Source organism: Psammomys obesus, unplaced genomic scaffold, assembly GCF_907164565.1.
Source record: "Psammomys obesus unplaced genomic scaffold, mPsaObe1.curated_primary_1811, whole genome shotgun sequence".
NCBI lineage: Eukaryota > Metazoa > Chordata > Mammalia > Rodentia > Muridae > Psammomys > Psammomys obesus.
Window position 1 is genome coordinate 5653466 of NW_026596088.1, and position 19541 is coordinate 5673006.

The 19541-nt window shown below is 42.8% G+C and overlaps 2 protein-coding genes across 2 annotated transcripts in view; one reads left to right on the plus strand and one right to left on the minus strand.

Annotated features, from left to right (window-relative positions):
• Nucleotides 1-1927: 1927 nt before the first annotated feature.
• On the minus strand, nucleotides 1928-18290 carry Dctn5 (dynactin subunit 5). Its single transcript, XM_055627585.1, has 6 exons — nucleotides 18157-18290; nucleotides 17022-17090; nucleotides 15064-15182; nucleotides 11441-11552; nucleotides 6529-6631; nucleotides 1928-3075 (listed from the first exon to the last, which is right to left on the minus strand). The coding sequence occupies exons 1-6, from the start codon at nucleotides 18202-18204 to the stop codon at nucleotides 2978-2980; spliced, it is 549 nt and encodes a 182-aa protein (XP_055483560.1). The 5' UTR covers nucleotides 18205-18290; the 3' UTR covers nucleotides 1928-2977.
• A 209-nt stretch (nucleotides 18291-18499) lies between these two features.
• Palb2 (partner and localizer of BRCA2) overlaps nucleotides 18500-19541 on the plus strand; it is a 24536-nt gene continuing 23494 nt past the window's right edge. The window contains exon 1 of the mRNA XM_055627505.1: nucleotides 18500-18604. Within this exon, the coding sequence (XP_055483480.1) occupies nucleotides 18557-18604 (48 nt within the window). The 5' untranslated portion in view covers nucleotides 18500-18556. The remainder of the gene's footprint in view (nucleotides 18605-19541) is intronic.

Sequence of the window (19541 nt, forward strand, 5' to 3'; positions counted from 1 at the left end):
CGACTTATCCACCATCATGGAATTCCACACAGTATTGCTCACTTCACAGCCATCATTGAAGTGGGAGGACTTTCTTGCTATTGTTTTGTTTGGTTTTTCCAAGACGGGGTTTCTCTGTGTAGCCTTGGCTGTCCTGGAACTCGCTCTGTAGACCCGGCTGGCCTCGAACTCAAGCGATCCGCCTGCCTCTGCCTCCCTAAAGCTGGGATTGAAAGTGTGCACCACCACTGCCTGGTCAAACTTATTTTTAACTTCAGTTGATTAACAACTGAATGGAGTCGGTTGCAAAAAAAACCGACAAACTTTCTTTTGGAGGTCTTAAACACAAGCTGGATAGGTGACCTGCCAGGCATGCTCTGAAAATATCAGTAGTTAACCTAGATAGCATCTAACATTCCCCTTTTTGGTAACACCAAAGGACAGAGAACTTGGGGCAGTCATCTGATATGAGTTAGAAAACTCAGCACCATCAGCGATTGCTGGTATCAGTCAAGACACGGCAGACGGTCTCCAAAGACAAGCTCCTCTTGTCTTTATAGGGCAGAGCTGACCAGCGTAGGCCACAGGGGATTCCTGGGTCAGCCAGGTTTCACTATACAAATGGCACCAAGTTGTCCGATAGCTCTAAGTTTTTATTTCAGTTGTTGAACTGTTGGGGTCTGAAAATCCAAAACAACCCAAGTAGTCACAAAAGTCCAGCAAAGCAAGATCTTTATTGAATTAGGCAGCAAACCTGACCAGTCAGGAAAACAGTACAAACTCGGGAGCTGACTGTGTTCATCTTAGTATTTAAGCAGATGATGAAAACTGATTGTACTCAGGCCACTACTGATCAATCCGGGCTGCAGAACAGACTGGTACAGAGTTTTTAAGCCTGAAATCCACAAACATCTGTGCCAAGTTATCACACCAATCAGGATTTACAGATAGGGGACGTCCTTGAGAATATGTCTTTGTGGTACACTTAGCCCGTTCCCATTGGTTGGGTTATAGAACTGTGGGGTGGTGACTTGCCTAGCATTCATGTCTCAACTTGCCAACTAGGATGCCAGTCATCCAAGTACAGGTCTCTTTCTGCCAAGCAGGATGTCAGTTACCCACCAGGGAGGTCTTGAGAACTTAAACTTTATTTGACCCTTATTCAAAATGGAAGCTCTATTCAATGCCTTCAGTCTGGTTCCTTCTTGCAAAACGTGAATAACATTCACATTATAGTATCAGTGTTGGAAACAAGCAAGCCAGTGAACAGGAACCCTCTAGCATGGCTCCAGGTGGGAAGTGAAGCCTAAGGAGCAGCAGCTGCAATTACTGGAGGTGGAGTGATCACCTTCACTTCACAAATGTGTTTCATGTGCCAATCTTTTAGTGCACCAACATAAAAAAAATGACAAATGACAAACAGAAAGCAGCTCTGAATTGGGTTAGAGCTGAGTTCACACAGGTTTTTCTGGCAAGCCCACTAAGATGTAAGTAAAGATAGCTCCTGCTGAGTCCCACCATTCCGTGCTGAGCTGTTCTGCCATAGTCTCTGAGAGCACTAGGTTAACCAAGCCCTTCACCTCTAAACCAAGGATTCAGAACCAGGAGGGGATGTGCTATCAGCTAGGAGAGCTGGGAAGATGGCGCTGGCCATGACACTTCCTCAGGCTCTGTGTCCACAGGATGACTGGAAAAGCCTCTCATGCATATGTGAGGCTGACCACAAGTACAAATATTTTGGTCTGAAGCATGGGAGTTTTGGCTTGGTGGACAAATGCTTCTAGGCTAGAGAGAAAGGTTCACAAATGCTCATTTTTGGTGAAGTGAACGTTGAGACAAGGAATGAGAACCTGACAAAGACATCCACACCGAAGACCTAAGCATGGAGCTTTGTAGAAGAAAAATCTACAGTGAGGGTTCCCCTCTTTAAATGAATGAGTCTAAAACAGGATGTTTGAAGTCTTTTATTAACAGCTAAGGTCACTCAGAAACAAAAACAGGTAGCACTGCTCCACATTTTCTTTCACTGATTTTGTTTTTGATGTTTTGAAGCCTGGTCTCATGTAGCACACCAGGCAAGTGTGAGCTTACTATGTAGATCTTACTCCTCCTGCTTCTACCTCCCAGATGCTAGGATGACAGGTATGTGTCACCACAACCTTTGGAGGTTGGATAATCACAGGGCTAATAATAATAAACATTAGATAACCCAACATTCTTTTTATTCACTACAACAACAACCCATCTCTTTTCCTCATGTTTTAATAGCCAATAGAAACCTGGGATCTGAAATCACCTTTCCCCAGGGTCTAAGAAATTGTAGCCACTGGTTCTTTAGCAGCAGGAAAGTAGAGCGTCATCTGTGTGGGTGGTGTGCAGTGGGGATAGGATATGGTTGTGGGCAGTATCTGCGATATGTGACCCCATGCTGGGAGGGTGCTATTGCTCTGCAGGCCCATGCCAGCCAGGTTCTAGCTATCTGCAGGACCACAGGGATGGAGTGTTAGGAACAGATCTTTCTGTCCTCAGACGATGGTATGGTGAATGTTGACAGATTAGGTGTAAGCACAGCATGTAAACACAACTCCTCCAGATGTCCTCTTATTAAAATTATTTTAAGTTCATTATTTTATATGAAGGGATATTTTGGCTGTATATATGTCTTTACCATATGTATGTCTGCTGCCCGTGGAAGCCAGAAACCCATCAGATCCCCTGGAACTGGAGTTACAAACAGTTGTAGGGCCATGTAGGAAAGTGAACCTGAGTCATCTAGAAGAGCAGCCAGTGCTCTTAACCACTGAGCCATCTCTTCAGCCTTCTTATTACTTTCTTAAATACTCAGAGCCTTGAAGGATTGAAATTTCCAAATTAAAAAAAAAAGAGAGAGAGAGAGTAAAAGTTGTTAAGAACATGGTAGCTCTTGTAGTCACTGACTGCTCTCTTTCTCCAAGTTCATATTAGAGTTCAAAAGAATTCAGGATATGAAGCAAAGACATTAGACTTGTGTTAGGGGTAGAAACTTCTGGTAGTAGCTCTTGGTGACATCAATCATCAGCTCCTGGGTGCACTCTGGGAGCTCCCCTGAGAAGAGTCCTGAGGAAAGAGAGACCCAGTCAAGCAAAGGAGCCACACAGGCCTGTAGCCCTCCCGTTCTGCAGGCCATTGTAAGGATCTTTTTTATTGTAAGGACTTTTGTATTCTGCTGTAAGGACCTAACATTGAGGTTCTTCATCTTCAGACTGACAAGAATGTTGACTACATACTACATCTTCTGAAAGGTTGGAGTTTGTGTTTGGGAAACGAACACTAGCTTTCCAAATGAAGAAACAAATTCTAGCTGCAGGAGGTCAGAACATGCTTGAAAGATCCAAAGAGAGAAGGCACCTCTGACTGCTGCTGGTTGTTCCACACAGGGCTTTCCATCTTCAGGATTGCAGTGTAAGCCCCACTGAGCCGTATCCTTATTCCCGAGGGAAGAACTGTCCTGCCATTCCTATAGTGAAACTGAATCCACCAAAGCAATGATACTAGGTACAGATGGATCAAAGGAGGACAACAGAGCGGTCCAAGATAGAACAAGCATGATTAAGGATTTCACTCTATGGTGGTACACGCTTTAATCCCAGCATTGGGAGGCAGAGGCAGGCAGATCTCTGTGTTTGAGGCCAGCCTGGTCTACAGAGTGAGTTCTAGGACAGCCAGGACTATATAGAGAAACCCTGTCTCAAAAAAAATCCCACCACCACCACCACCACCAAAATACTTTCTGAAACAGAGATACTGTGTCTCCACTCAGATGTTTTGAAGAGCACTTTAAAACTAGCTAGCAAAGGGCTAGAGAGATGCCTTGGCAGTTAAGAGCACCAACCAACTGTTCTGCAGAGAGGTCCTAGGTTCAGTCCCAGCACCCACATGGCAGCTAACAACCATGTGTAACTCTGGAGTTACACATGTGCTGCATGCAGAGATGTGTGCAGACAAAAATACATACACACACAAATAGTAAGCAAAGTTTTCAACATTCCTATCTTGTGACCCACAAGTCAACTTCTAAGAATGTATGTCAGAGATACTGTTTCACAGTACATGTGAAAGAATGTCAGGACAGCAGTATATGATAGTGCCCAGGTACAACTTCTAGCTGTGGGACTAGATTATGCTGTGGGACTGATTCAATGCTTTGTAGTAAATCTACCTATTCTGCGTGTGAAACCTGTAACTCTTGAGAGGAATGATGTGGTATTCTATACACCACTTGAAAAGTTGCTCGAGGTACAGAGCTAAATAAAGGGTAGTTTTCAAGCAGTACAGAGTAATAGAGTTTGATTTCATTCACAAAGGTGTGTTTCAAATACCTGTATTATCCATTCAAATATATAAGCACACCTACATATTCATATCTTTACAAAATGCGCTGAGTAAATGGGGGAAAAAACTCAGAAACTTCTCAAAGGCACTCTACAAATAAAAAGTGCACGTTACGCCTGCAAACATGTTTAAATGTCACAGCATTTTTCTTTTGTTTTACTTCTTTGTTTGAGACAAACAATGTAGTCTTGGCTGTCCTGGAACTCACCAAATAAACCAGATTGGCCTGGAAGTCACAGACATCTGCCTGCCTCTACTTCCCAAGTGCTGGGGTCAAAGGTGTAGACCTGGCTCACAATTGTTTTTTAAATGTGTATGAATGTTTTGCCTGCATGTGTGTTTGTGCACCACATTCATGCCTAGTGCCCAAGGAAATCAAAAGAGGGATTTGCATATGGATGGCTCTGTGGTATCTTGCCGGTGCTTGGAATCGAACCCAGGTCCTCTACAAGAGAAACAAGTGCTCTTAACTGCTGAGCCATTTCTCCAGCCCCTAAATTTCACAGTATTTAATCTTTATGTAATAAAAGACAACTTTAAGAATTCAGAGATACCACACAAAATGCCCATGTTCAGCTGTCCCTTAAATATCAGCTTTCATGCTCTCAGGTCAAGCAGTCGTGATGGCTATGACTTTAGTCACTGCACTACCTGCCTGGCTGCAGGAGCAGCTGAGCTGCTCCCGGCTTCTGATCGAGACCAATCCTGGATTCCATTTCTTTTAGTTTCATAGCTCAATTTTATCTCCTGCAACTCTCTTTAAATGTGCCAGATTTTCTGCAAGCCTGCAGAATTCTAAGATGAAAGTACCAATAAAGTACCCAAATGTCTGCCACTTATCTATGAGACGCAAAAGAAACACCAGAAGCATCTGTCGCAGTGCAGAAGCGTTGGCTCTGAATGAGGGTCTCTGGTGCTGGACATGGCTTTGACAGTGGAACAGCACACCTGCCAGCCGCAGTCTGCTCATATACAGAGACCTGGATGGCTCCATGCGGCTGGGCCTTTTCAAAGAATCTTTGTTTTCACCTGAGATACCAGGATGGTTTCCTTATCTTCTGTCTTTAGCATTCAATGACCATAAGAAGTTGGGACTAAAGAACTTGAACACGTTAAGAAGATAAAGCACACATATCTCTAAAGAGATTTTCCTTTCTCCTTTGTCCACTCACAGCCCCAGCCAAGACAGAAAGACTTCTTTGTCCCATGTGCTGGTGGCAGATTTATTACAAAGCAACCTTTTCTTCTTTAATGGTATTTATTTATTTTTCTGTGTACAGGTGTTTACCTGCATGTTTGTCTGTATACCTTGTGTGTGCCTGGCTAATGCAGAGCCCAGAAGAGGGAGTTGAATCCCCTAGAACTGGAGTTACAGAAAGCTGAGCTGCCATGTGGGTACCAGGAATTGAACCCAGGTCCTATGGAAGAGCATCCAGTGCTCTTAACTACTGAGCCATCTCCCCAGCCCATATAGCAACCTTTTTGAGGGGAATACCTTCCAAAAGTATTCGAGAATCTCTCTACCATGTATGGATCTAAGGCTTTATCTCCAACCCCACACAAGCACCACATTTTAAACCATTTTACTGTGAAATCAACAATCAACACTGTAATATTCCAGTGTGGGTCTCATTTCCTCTTTGTTTCTGATAATTTCCTTTTTAATTTTTGTTTGTTTTGGTTTCTTTTTTTTTCAAGACATAGTTTTTCTGCATAACCTTGGCTGTCCTGAGCTCTCTTCGTAGACCAGGCTAGTCTGGAACTCACAGAGATCCACCTGCCTCTGCTGGGACTGAAGGCATGCAGCACCACATCTGGCTTGCTTTTAAAATTTTTTTTTTTTATTGTGAATCCAGGTATTCATTCAAACTGCAGCTTGTTCACTGGGTATGGCGGTGTATGCCTTTAACCTCAGCACTAGGGAGACACATTCAGTCAGCTCTCTTTGAGTTCAAGGGCAGCCTAGCCTACATAGTGAGTTCCAGGGTAACCAAGGCTGCACAAAAAGACCCCTGTCTCAACAAACAAACACCATTCCCACCAAGACAACTTATTCACATGTCCTTTTTAGGTACTTTGTTGCTAAACCGCATTATCAGAGACATGGTCTCATGCATTACTTTAGTGATGGAAACAGTTTGAAGGAGGTGGAAATAGACATTTTAACATCAACATTACCTGGGCAGCCTGAGAAGATGGTGAATGGTGGGACCACAGTTTCTGGAGGTAATACTGTATTGTCGAGAATTTTGCAGCAGTCTTTCAAGACACACCGGCGCCCCTGAAATTAAAATCTTATTAATTAATTGGTACTAATCAAGACATGGAAGTAAAGCTTGTTTAGTATGCTGTGTGGAAGGCAATTTTATATCATCGCTATTTGTGATATTTTTATGACAGTGTCTCATTACTGTAGCTCTACTTGGTCTGGAGTCATTTATGTTAAACAGGCCAGCCTCAAACTCAGAGATCCAAGTGCTTCTACCTCCAGAGTGCTAGGATTACTGGCATGTACCACCATATCCAGGCATTCGTGGTAGCTTATAATAGACAGGGACCTAAGGACAATAAAAGGGTTGGAGTTATATTCTTCCAAGTAGAATCTGACAGGCAGAAGTAAAGAACATGTGTGTAAGTGTATGTGTATGTTTGTGTGTGAATATATGTGTATACTACAGCCCCAGCACTGTCTCCACCTCTCTCCAGCACTGGGGTTACAGGCCTGTGCCACCATGCCCAGCTTTTACTTGGATGCGGGAGATTTAAGCTGAGATCCTTCACCGTACACAGCGTACACATCTCCCCAGCCCCTGTTAGCTGTCTTTACTAGAGCTTGTAAATTTACCTGTCTCCTGATAAAAACAATTTGACAAAAATCTCAGTAGTAAAACACAGATAGGAGAAATGAGATTAGACAATCTGATGAAAAATACCTGGCTGAGAATGTAGGAATGTAAATAAATACTAGAATAATGCTAACCTACTCAGCCTTGGGGTTTTCCCAAATATTAGACACTTTATTGTGAATATGTTTAAATTTTCTGATAATTAATTATCCAAGCCACATGTACTTCCAGAAGAAAACTATGCTGCCAAATGAAATCTTTTAAAATGTTATTTATTATGTGTCTATGCACATGTGTCTGGTACCTTTGGAGGTCCTGAAGCTGGAGTTATAGATGGTGGTAAGCCATTATGTGGGTGCTGGAAACTGACTCTGGGTCCTCTGGAAGAACAGCAAGTGCCCTTATCTCCTAAGCCATCTCTCCAGCTTCCCTAAAGGAACTTTTAAAAAAGCTTCTACCACCGGAATGGTAGCAGCCTACTTTAATCCCAGCATAGATGAAGTGCAGGCAAGCAGATCTCTTGTGAGTTTCAGGCCAGCTAGTAGTGAGACTCTGTCTCAAAACAAAAACAAAACTCAGGGGCTACAGAGATGGCTTAGCAGTTAAGAACACTCTATTCTCTTCCGAAAAAAAAACCCAGGTTCAATTTCCAGCACCCACAAGGCAAATCTTCTATCTCTTATACCCTCTTTTGACCTCTGCAGCCACCTAGGAGGCATGCAATGTTCAGATATAAATGCAGGCAAACACTCATACACATAAAAGAAAATAATTTTCTTTTTCATTTTTGTTTTTGGAGACAGGGTTTCTCTGTGTAACAGCTCTGGCTGTCCTAGAACTTGCTTTGTGCATCAGGCTGACCTCACAGAGATCCACCTGCCTCTCCCCTCTCCCCCAAGTACCGGGATTAAAGGTGTGCACCACCAAACCTGGAAAAAAAAATTAAAGCTCCTATCTTCAATGTCTGAATTTCATGAACAGTTAAGCTGCCTCCAGCTGGATGGAAAGAAGACTGGCAGCAGCTGATGTGTCTGGCTCAGAAGCTGGCTGTAAGTATAGATCTTCATTCTCCCCTGGAAGGTCTCATTCATGAATTAGCTATGGTATTTTCAAAGACATCAACTGTCTAGCTTTCCTGGTGATGCATTCTCTAAGGCTGTGGTCATGCCTATACTCCTAATCCCAAAACTAAGCATAAGAGAACAGAATGTGCTAAGTAAAGCATGGCAAATTCCCATGTTGGGATCCACAGACAAGGGGCCCTAGAAAAAAACAGTGGGAAGGGATCTTCTCACTACTCCTGCCAGCCACCATACAGCCTGAAGCCTGCTTTGTCTACTAGCTGGCCACCCCACCCACTTAGATCCTGCCTACTTGGAGAAATGGAATTTAATTGAATTTCAGGAACATTCTGAGTATAGGGATTATTTCACAGCAATACGAAGAGTGCAGACAGTCTTAAGACATGAGTGGACTGGTAATGGCGGAGAAGGTAAAATGCTCCTTCATTCTGCCTCCAAGGAGGAATCCGAAACTGCAGCTATGCTGCTCATTTTACCCTGTCCTGGACAGCTTAATGCAAGCCAAGTCAGCATCACTGAGCCTTGGTTTCCTCACCCTGGAATCAGGATGTAAAGGCAAACCAACAACAACGCCGCCACGACTGGAGGTACCAAGCGTAAAGCTGATGCACTGTAATGCCTAGGATATTGCTTGCTAAGTGTTTCCTTCTGGCATATGGCAATTCCGATTTACACCTTCCACAACAAGCCAGCATTAGACTGTCACATGGGGCACTCTGGAGAAGCCTGTGGGCCATGAAGGCAGGCAGACTTCAGCTCTGAGAGTCTACAGTTCTAGAAGACTCTAAAGCCTAAAAGGCTTTAAAATTTGTCAAGGTTTAACAAGTACTTCTCACACTGAACAATGACAAGGTGATATTCTGAAAAGAGGTACAAAAAGCAGAGTATCTAGCCAGGAATGGTGGTACAGACCTACAACCCAGCTAACTGGAATGCTGGAATGTGACAGCAGTGGCACAAGTTCAAGGCCCATCTAGGCCACAGAGCAAATTCCCCATTACTGCAGGTAACTTAGCCAGACCCTGTCTTAAAATTTAAAAAAAAAAAAATGTGTTTTAAGTGTTAGAAATGTAGCTCAGGACAGAATGCTTGCCAGGCATACACAAGACCAGGGGTTCAATTTCTGGCAGTAGTATGTAATAACCAGTATACAATAATTATTTGTATTTATAAGTTGAAGTGTGATGTATACACTTCAGCACAGAACATGTGTTGATCAAATCAATGTAACTGGAATTTTGATTGTCTTATCACTTCATGTTTAGAGCTTTCAAATGCCTCTTCAGGCTCGTCATAAGTATACAGTGAGCTGTAAACTGTGCCTACTTTGCTGTGCTGTGCACTAGAATGTCTTTTTTATTTAGCTGTATTTTAGTACCTTTATTCAATCGCCCTCTATTCTCTCCTTTAATCACTATTCTCCTTTCTTCTTTTTGAGATAAACTTTTTTTTTCTTTTCCTATCCCCCCCCCCCCCGAAGACAGGGTTTCTCTGTGTAGCCCTGGCTGCCCTAGAACTGGCTCTGTAGACCAGGCTGGTTTCAAACTCAGAGATCTGCCTATCTCTGCCTCCCAAGTGCTGGGATCAAAGACGTGCCCCAGCACTACCTGGCTGAGATCTTTTTATCATTTTCCTTTCTTTAACACAGAGCCGAACTCAACCTTTTTCTCTACGCATACTAAAGAATTCCTTTGCAACAAGACTATGTGGCAGAATTATTGTCCCCCCAATTCTGAGTAAAATCTGATTAGAATTGTTTTCCCATCAACTTGAGCCCCAATGCACTGACCACCTACATTGAGTCTTTGTGGCTCTCAGAACGTGAACTGCATGGATTTTGAATCTTTAACATCTACTGCTTACTTAGGGTAGAGAGTTGGTTCTGTATATTGGTGTGGGAGAACCTGGGTTTTACTATAATCTAGTCTGTGGTACATATCTAAAATATAGAAAACATCTTCTCTAGACTTTAGTCAAACAAACTTTGGTTATTATCATTCTCAAATAGAACATAATTCTCAGAAACCCCACACCTGCTTCTTCATCTATGAAACAGCAAGAAATCCAAACCTTGTCTGGGATGCCTCTGCTTCTATGGACCAGGGTCTTAGGTGCTGCTGAACCAGGGGCCTATCTGCACCCTGCATGACCTGCAGTACCCTAACAATATGCTCTTTGGTGACACTGACCCTCACACACAGCAGTCCCTCCCCTGAACTGCTCAGGCAACCACTGCTTTCTGTGCCAGTTTCAATTTTCCCATTGTATCCTTCACCCTCATGACACTGTAAGTTCTATGAGAAAACAACAACAAAACGAGCCAATGCAGCAGTGCCACTATTCAAATGGCAGGTATACTGAAACCCTAGCTCTACCACTACCTTTGTCAAATCCCCTAGTATCTACAATTCTCAATCCTCTCATCAGCAAACAGGAATAATAACAAAACCAACATCCTTGTGTGGTTATGAATATTAAATGAAGTAACCAATGGAAAAGGGGTTTTGTGTGTGTATACATGTGTGAGTACATGTATGTGTTCGTCAAGATACATATGTGTGTACACATTCATTCAGTGGCCAGATGTCAACCTCCAGTGTTGGTCCTCAGGCACCATCCACCTTGTTTTTTTGTGAGACAGGATCTCTCATTGCTCTTGTGCTTAGCAAGTAGGCTGGTTGGCCAGTGGGCCCCAGGGTCTGCCTGTTTCTGGCCACCCTAGTGCTGGGGTTACAAGTTACACCTAGCTCTTTATATGGGCTCTAGAGGTCAAATTCATTCTTGTGTAACTGGTGCTTTACAGTCTGCACTGTCTCCTCAGCCCCAGGGAAAGAGTTTAATACCATAGGGAAGAGGTTCAGTCAAGGCTAGCCATTATGACTTGGTTTTATTTTGGGTGTGTCTCAAATAAATCAAATCTAGAATCAAATCCAGAGCCTCGTACAAGCTACACAAGCACTCTATCACTGAGCTAGATGCCCGGCTCACCAACCATTATAATAAATTCCAAGGAAAAACTCCAAATCCAGTAAGAAAAACTTAACCCCAGGAAACTGGAAACGACTCCTTCCCCTGTTACAGGGACAGAGTCCCAAAGATGGGATGGGAAGGGAAAAACAGAGAGGAAATGAAGCTGCTTGGTTAAGTGAGTCATATACTCACAATCACACAATTCTTCCCAACATGAACATAAGAACCGATTTGAGCAGCGTTGACCACACAGTCCTCCTCAATAAAGACATGATCCCCAATATGTAGAGGAAAGAATGCAACACTAAAAAGAAACAGAAGATAAACAAGGAAAGGTAAAGGTGATTGAGTTTGGGTTAAGGTTTACAGAACTATAGATCATAATCTCAACATATTTTTATTTACAAATAGACTCTTTTGTTTTGTTTTTTGAGACATGGTCCCTTTTTGTAGTCCTGAGTATCCTGGATCTCACTCTGTAGAGTGGCCTCAAACTCACTGAGATCCTCTTGCCTCTGCCTCCCAAGCTCTGGGATTACAGACATTTGTCACCTGGCCCGATCTTTACAGATGGACTCTTTCTATGTTGCTGGATGGCTTCAAAACCTTGATCATTCTGACTCAGCTTCTTGAGAAGTGAGATTACAGGCAAGAATCATACCCTCAGTTTTTATCAAGTCCTAATAAGACTATTCCTTGCAAGGAAACAATCCTCAAGTCATAGAAATTCCAAATGTTGAGACTAAGGAATCAGGCTAATACCTCAAAATCAGACTTGCTAGATTGCACAAGAAAAGAGTAAAGCAGACGGAGTAGGATCTTCAAAACAAACTAAAATGAGTTTAACTCAACCCTGCTTTCTTGGACAAAGTTCACAGATCACATGTTTAGTTATCTGTTTCCAAGATGACAAGTTCATAGGCTATCAGTTTGGGTGCCCAACAGATAGCAAAAACAAACTTGAGGGCTACATGAGAGAACAGGGTTTCACATAGCCCAAGCTGGCCTCAATATGCTATGTAGAAGAAGATAACCTTGAGCATCTGACCCCGTTGCCTGTGAACCAAAGCTATGTGCTACCATACCCTGTTCATGCTGTGCTAGGACTGAACCCAGGGCCTTCTGCATGCTAACAAGTCCTCTATATTCCCAAATCATAAGACATTGTTTTAGTTCCCAACATTTTTTTAGATTTATTTATTATTTATACAGCATTCTGCCTGCATGTGTGCCTCAGCACCAGAAGAGGGCTCTAGATCTTATAAATGGTTGTGAGCTACCATGTGGTTGCTGGAAATTGATCTCAGAACCTTAGGAAGAACAGCCAGTGTTCTTAACCTCTGAGCCATCTCTGCAGCCCTAGTTCACAACATTCTTAAACTTTAACAGTTCTACCATATTTACTGAGTTCCTACTGTGTGCCAGGCTCTTTGCTAGGAACGGGGGATACAATGTAAGCAAAAGACATCTTTGTATGAGGAATGTAGAATCAGAAGAAACCAGAGCAAGGACTACATACATAATTAGTTACAGCTGTGATATAAAGCTATGGCAGTACATAACAAGAACACTTTACCTAGACAGGGGCTTTGGGAAAGCCTAATAGTGGAATTTAAAGCCAGATGTAGTTCGCACCTTTAATCCTGGCACTTGTGAGGCAGAGACAGGCACATTTCTGTGAATTTAGGGCCAGCCTGGTCTCATAGATCTCTGGGTTCCAGGTTGGCCAGAGCTACATAGGGAACCTATCTCCAAAACAAAACAAAAAAGATTATACTTAAGTCAAGACTCTAAGGATGAATAGGAGTTATCAGGATTCCCCCAGACATCTAATATCATTCCCATTCTCTACAATTCCTCAAACATCACTGACAGTGTTTCTATAGTAACATTTATCAAACCATGTTTTTTGTTTTTTTTTACTTATTTTATTTATGTGTGTTTCTGGGTATCTACAGAGGCCAGAATGGAGTGGTGGATTTCTTGGAGCTAGAGTTATAGCCATCTAATATGGATGCTGGAATTTGAACCTGGTGCTCTGACAGAGCAGTAAGCCCTCATAACCACTGAGCCATCTCTCCAGCTCTGAGATTATACTTTAAGTTGTGGACTAGATGAGATATAAAAGAGCTGTTTGCTCACTAACTCTCTCCAGCCCTGGTCTATAAGGAATATTTTTTAAGTCTTAGTATCTGTCCTTTAAGACTCAAGACTTACTTGAACTTTGCGAATTTTAATATTTTTAGTCTCTTCCTCTTGTGCAACAGTGAATTCCTTGATCACACAGCAGTCTACATTAAGTCCTTTTAAACTTTTTCTACTCCTGATACCTTTTTACCCAAGAAATTGTTTTTCATGTGAACCAGTATACAAGCTGAGTGTGGTGGCTCACACCTATAGCCTCAGCTCTTAGGTGGTTGAGTAAGGAAAATTAGGGGGTTCCGGGACATTATGAGCTATACTAGACCTATCTCAAAGAAACATACACACAAAAAAATTTACTGGTAATAAATCATAAAGAGCCTATAGCCATACTGATCTCAATGTGGCCAATCTCACTGTAAATCATAAAGAAATTTGTTTTAAAATTTTGCCATTATTAAAGACAAGAGCAAATGGTATGTTTATTTATTTTTACATAAAGAATTAAAGTTTGCCTGGGTATTTGATAACACAAAACAGAGCATTTTCACTGTTGTTCAGAGTTGACTGATATTCCAATTTTATAATTACCAACTGGAAAAATATGTCCTAATCTCAAGCCAAATTACATTGACTAATTTTTTTCTTTCAATGAAACACAAACAGCAATTGTTAAAAACCAACAATCTCTTTTTGAAAGATTTGTTTTATATGTAGGTGTATTTGCTTGCATGAGTTTATATACACCTCAGGTATACAAGAGTCCAAGGAGGCCAGAAGGAACTAGTCCTTTAGAACTGGAACAACAGGCAGCTGTAAGCCACCCAGGTCTTTTGCAAGACCACTTAACCACTGAGCCATCTCTCTAGCCTCAAAACCCACCATTCTAAGACAATAAAATCCAAGGACACACTAATTTTATAGTTACGTGTTAAGGAATGACTGTAGGAAAATATTAAAAGTTTATTTTCAGTACTTAAACTATTGTTTCTCTAAGAGCAGCAAACGTAGTGTGTACAGTAAAGACATCAGGACGTATAACACACAGGCATTCAAACCTGAGTGGAAGTGCTCCCGGCAGCATTCACTGGTGTGGCTTGTGTGACGTCCTGCGCAGTGCAGCGTGCGTGTTTGTGTGCAGACCTGAAGCTGCACCATGGGCAAGCACTGCCAGAAACCTTGTATTCGTTATGTATTTCATTTTGAATTAATTTTTGGTTCCTGTATATTCAGAAACCTTTCATTCATTGCCAAATTTTTCCCAGGTCCCCCCATTCAGTTATGCAATGATAACATAGGGTCATGACCTGCAGTTTAAGCAACTACAGGCTACATTAGTCCTGAGAGTTCTTTAATTTTAAATTAAAAATCCGAATTTCTCAGCACTATCTATTCTGGTATGACATGCAAGAGGAAAATGCAGCTTCACGTTTTACTCATGCTTTACTATTTATGCCTTATTTCTCTATTTCTTATAGGGACTATTCTACTTCTGACAACGAAAAATGAACAAGGTGACAATCACTCAGTGTGATGTTCATTATTGTGACCTCTCATTTAGTGCCCTCAAACAGGAAAGACCTTTTCATTACACATCTAAACACATGGACATGGGCAACATTACCAAGAACAGTATGAGCCTAGGACTACAAACAGGTAATTTAATCACATACCCTTTGCTGAATTTCTTGAATGGTGGCCTTATGACACTACGGCTTTTCACAACACAGTGCCGTCCAACTCTTACATTTGCCAGATCTCCTCGGATGATACAGTCATTCATTATAATGGTCTATAAAGCAAAATACATTAAAAAAAATTAATAGTGTAGGCGGATGGAGAGATGGCTCAGAGGTTAAGAGCTGTTCTTCCAAAGGTCCCGAGTTCAACTCCCAGCAACTACATGGTGGCTCACAACCACCTATAATGAGATTCTGTGTCCTCTTTTGGTGTGCAGGTATACTGGCAGGCAGAATGATGTATAAATAACAAATAAATAAACCTTTTAAAAAATTACCAGTGTAAAGAAGTGGGAAATAGTAAGAGCTGGAGAGGACAGGGTCTCCACAAGGAGAGCAACAGAACAAAAAAATTTGAACACAGGGAACTTCCCAGAGACTCATATTCCAACCCAGGACTATTCATGGAGATAACCTAGAACCCCTGCACAGATGTAGCCCATGGCAGTTCAGTGTCCAAGTGGGTTACATAGTAATGGGAAGAGGGACTGCCTCTGACATAATCTGATTGGCCTGCTCTTTGATCACCTCCCCCTGAGGGGGGGAGCAGCCTTACCAGGCCACAGCAGAGGACAATGCAGCCACTTTTGATGAGAACTGATAGACTAAAGTCAGAAAGGAGAGGAGAACCTCCCCTATCAGTGGACTTGGGGAGGAGTGGCATGCATGCAAAAAGCGGAGGGAAGGTGGGATCTGGAGGGGTTTATGGGGGTATACAAAATGAATAAAGTGTAATCAATAAAAATTTAAAAAAGTAAACAAAAAAAAATTACCAGTGTAGCCTAAACGTAAGATAAAAGATAGTGAACAGAACACTGAGCATTATGTTATGGTCCACGCCATCAAATATTCTATAAAAGGGGCAGTTGCAAGGTAAAAACTTAGCTTGACTGCAATTCATCCTAAGCTTTGATCTTGATACTCTATCGATATGCCTCATTGAGGAAACACACATCGACAATGCATGGAGATCAGGTTAACCTATCTGCTCGGAGTCACTTGAGTTCATCTGAGGCCCTCCAAGCCTTGGGCTCTTCGTCAGAGATGGTCCTACCTGCTTCCACACAGGCTGTGCCACTGCATTTGGTCGCATTTCCGGTTCGTTTTGAAACTAAGTCAGAAGCTCCGGCCATACGGGTCTGTATTCTCACTAAGTGATAATCATCTTCAGCATACACTGGTCATGTACTCTCTACTTTGTTTTGAGACAGGGTCTTACTATGTCTCTAAGGATGACCTATAGCTCACTATGTAACCAGAGGTGACCTGAAACTTGGTGTGATCATTCTGTCTCAAGCTTCTAAGTGTTGAGATTACAGGCAAACATTTCACTGACTTCTGTTTTAAAGTACTGTATTGCCTCTTCTAGGTTTTGTGTCTAGGAGTCCTAGGCACAATACAGTGTAACAGAAAAATTTGCGATTGTTTTTTTGTTCAGGCATAAACACCACCACCACCACTTTTTTATTCATGATAGTTAGGCAATGTACATCTTATCTCTACACAACATTGAAGAAAATGACAAAAACATTCATGCTCAGTTCAGCTGAAATTCTTCCCTTTTCACCTCGCCCTCCTTGCAGCAGCCCTGTCCCTTTGTCTGTTCTGTCCTCCCCTCTCACACTTCATGTTTTACACTGCTCTCCTCATCCATCTTCCTTAAAACTTCATTTCCCATCTAATGGAGCACTTGCTAATTTCCTGGCTTCTCTTCCTTGATCATTTTTGTACACTTGATAAATCCAATTTGGAGAAAAAAAAATAAAACAAAGAAAAGAGAACTGGAAATGTACAACAAACTGGAGACACGGCACTCTTTTATATACCCTGCTAAGAGGGTGACGAGTGGAAGCAAGCACAAGTATGCTTCCTGGAGCGCCCGTTTCCCTTACCTTGCCATTGAGAACGATGTTCTGGCTTCCACACAAAACAGACTGGCGACTAACTTTGTTCCCAGATGCCTAAAAGCAAACAGAAATTTGGGGGTGAAAAAGCTGAGAGGATTTCTGGGCTACAGTTTCCTTCAAGAAAGCTCACATTGCAGAGAAAATTACTTTAAATGGAGTGCAGTCTAAAATGGAATGAAGGCCGAGCATAGTACTGCACCCCTACTGTCCTGGCTCTGGGCAGGATGATTGTGAATCTGGGCTCAGACTAAACTACAAAGTGAGAGTCCCACCCCTCTCTCTCTCTCTCTCTCTCTCTCACACACACACACAGAAACTAAAGAAGGAAGAAATGGAGAGGAGAGGGGAGGGAAGGCTGAGGTCATAGCTAGAGATAACAGTGCCTGACTAGCATGCACACGACCCTTATTTTAATCCACAGCCCCGAAAAACATATAAAATGGACGAAATCCAATATATCAAAGAAGCAAGGGTGGATTAGGAACTAAAAGTTCAAGAAATGGATTCAGAATTTGTATCTAATGAAGAGGTCTAATGACAAGTGTCCATTCAAACCCCAGTTCAATATTCAGGTTTCACAGCTCTAAATGAGGAAAATGACTTTCCCATGATCACAGACTCGTAAGAACATACAGAAGAAAAACAAAACAAAACAAAACCAATGATAGTAACCGTAATAGTTGTACTTGCTTTGTTTCCAGAACTTTACACGTGTTATCATGAGTTCGTGATTAGAAACAATACCTTTCTAGAACCTTAGGAGACTGTGAAATATTATTTTTAAAAAGGCCCAAAGCCTGAAACTGTAATTAATATCAGAACGAATAGGCTGTATTGCGTATTCTTCCGGGAGACATTATTTCAATAGGAAGAATATAAGCACACACATACATACATATGCATACACACGGTGGGAAGGAGGAGTGCGGTAGCAGAGAGCCTAATCCATGCATGCACCGACAGAATAACAAAATCAGATGAAACCCGAAGCATCTCTACGTCATCCCCAAGGAAAACAGTGAGGGAGCAGGGGTGGGTGGAGCAGGGACCGGAGGAGCGATCGTCCGGTCCTCCAGGGTCCGCTCGGCTGTCAGCGGGGACAGGGTCGGCCCACGCGCACCGTCTCGATGTACTCGGACTTGTTGTACAGCAGCTCGCCCAACTCCATGGCTGTCTTCTCTCGGAACCTCAGGATCCTGTCAGGCTGACCGCGATTCCACCTACTTCCGGCTGCCTGTCCACTTCCGCTCTTCCCGCCCTCCACTCTCATCGACTGCTCGAATCACCTCTAGGCAGCCCGGCTCTGTTGCTCGGCGTTCTCCAGCTGCGCGTGCGCAGAGCGAAGGGCGTTTTTAATTGGCCAGAGCGGGTGGCGCGCGGGACTTGTGTGGTCTGTGTAGTCACGCGCTGAGGGTAGGCTAGGTCCCTGCTCCTTCCCGGGATTCCTCCTGTTCCCAGCAAGGCCCGGCCTGGTCCCCGAGGCTGGCGACGGCTGCTTCTTGCGTTCGGCTTCCATCCCAATGGAAGAGCTTCCCGGGAAGCCCCTCAGCAGTGCGGAGAAGGAAAAGGTGCCCGGGTTGCGGGAAGGGTGAGCCAGGGCTCTAACCCCGCGTGCCTGGTTCCTGAGTCCGTCACGGGAAGTCGCTGCTCCCCAAGTGGAGCCTAAAATGCAAGTTAGCCAGACCTAACGTCTAGTGGCACTGCATAAATATTAGGTGTAAAACTTTAAATATAGGTAAACCTAAAGGCCCCCTAGACACCCACCACCTCTTCTACCCCACTCCTGCCCCCTCGCGTAAATCTTTCAGCAGTCTTGTGCTAGAGCTCCAAAATAGGTTTATTTTTGGAGAGGGCCATGTTCATAATGTGTGCTCTGGAAGTTGGTTCTGTAATTTCCGTTTTTCCCCATGTTTAGGACCCACGTTGGAAGGGGACGACAGGAAGGAAAAACATGCTTAACACATATAATGAATAGTTGTGTGTGTGTTTGCGCATATAAATTTAGTGTAGTTTGAAAATGCTCTTATTTCTTAGGGCGAATGTATTACTCTCCTGCAAGACTTACAGATTGCTTGTACCTTCTAAAGGTGGTAAAGATCATTTACAAATAAACAAGATAACTCCCCCATGTTGACAAGATTGAGGACAAACAAGATAACTCCCACTTATTGATAAGATTGAGGACAAGACAACATCAGAGGTTGACAGCACAGACACTAGGCCAGTGGTTCCCAACCTTCCTAATGCTGCGACCCTTTAATATAGTTCTTCATGTAATGGTGACCCACAACCATAAAATTATTTTCATTGCTACTTCATAAGTGTAATTTTGCTACTGTTATGAATTGAAATGTAAACACATGATATGAACACCTCCCCACTCCCACCCCCCATACAGGTTGAGAACTGCTGCTCGCTCGCTCCTTCCTTCCTTCCTCCCTCCCTCCCTCCCTCCCTTCCTTCCTTCCTTCCTTCCTTCCTTCCTTCCTTCCTTCCTTCCTTCCT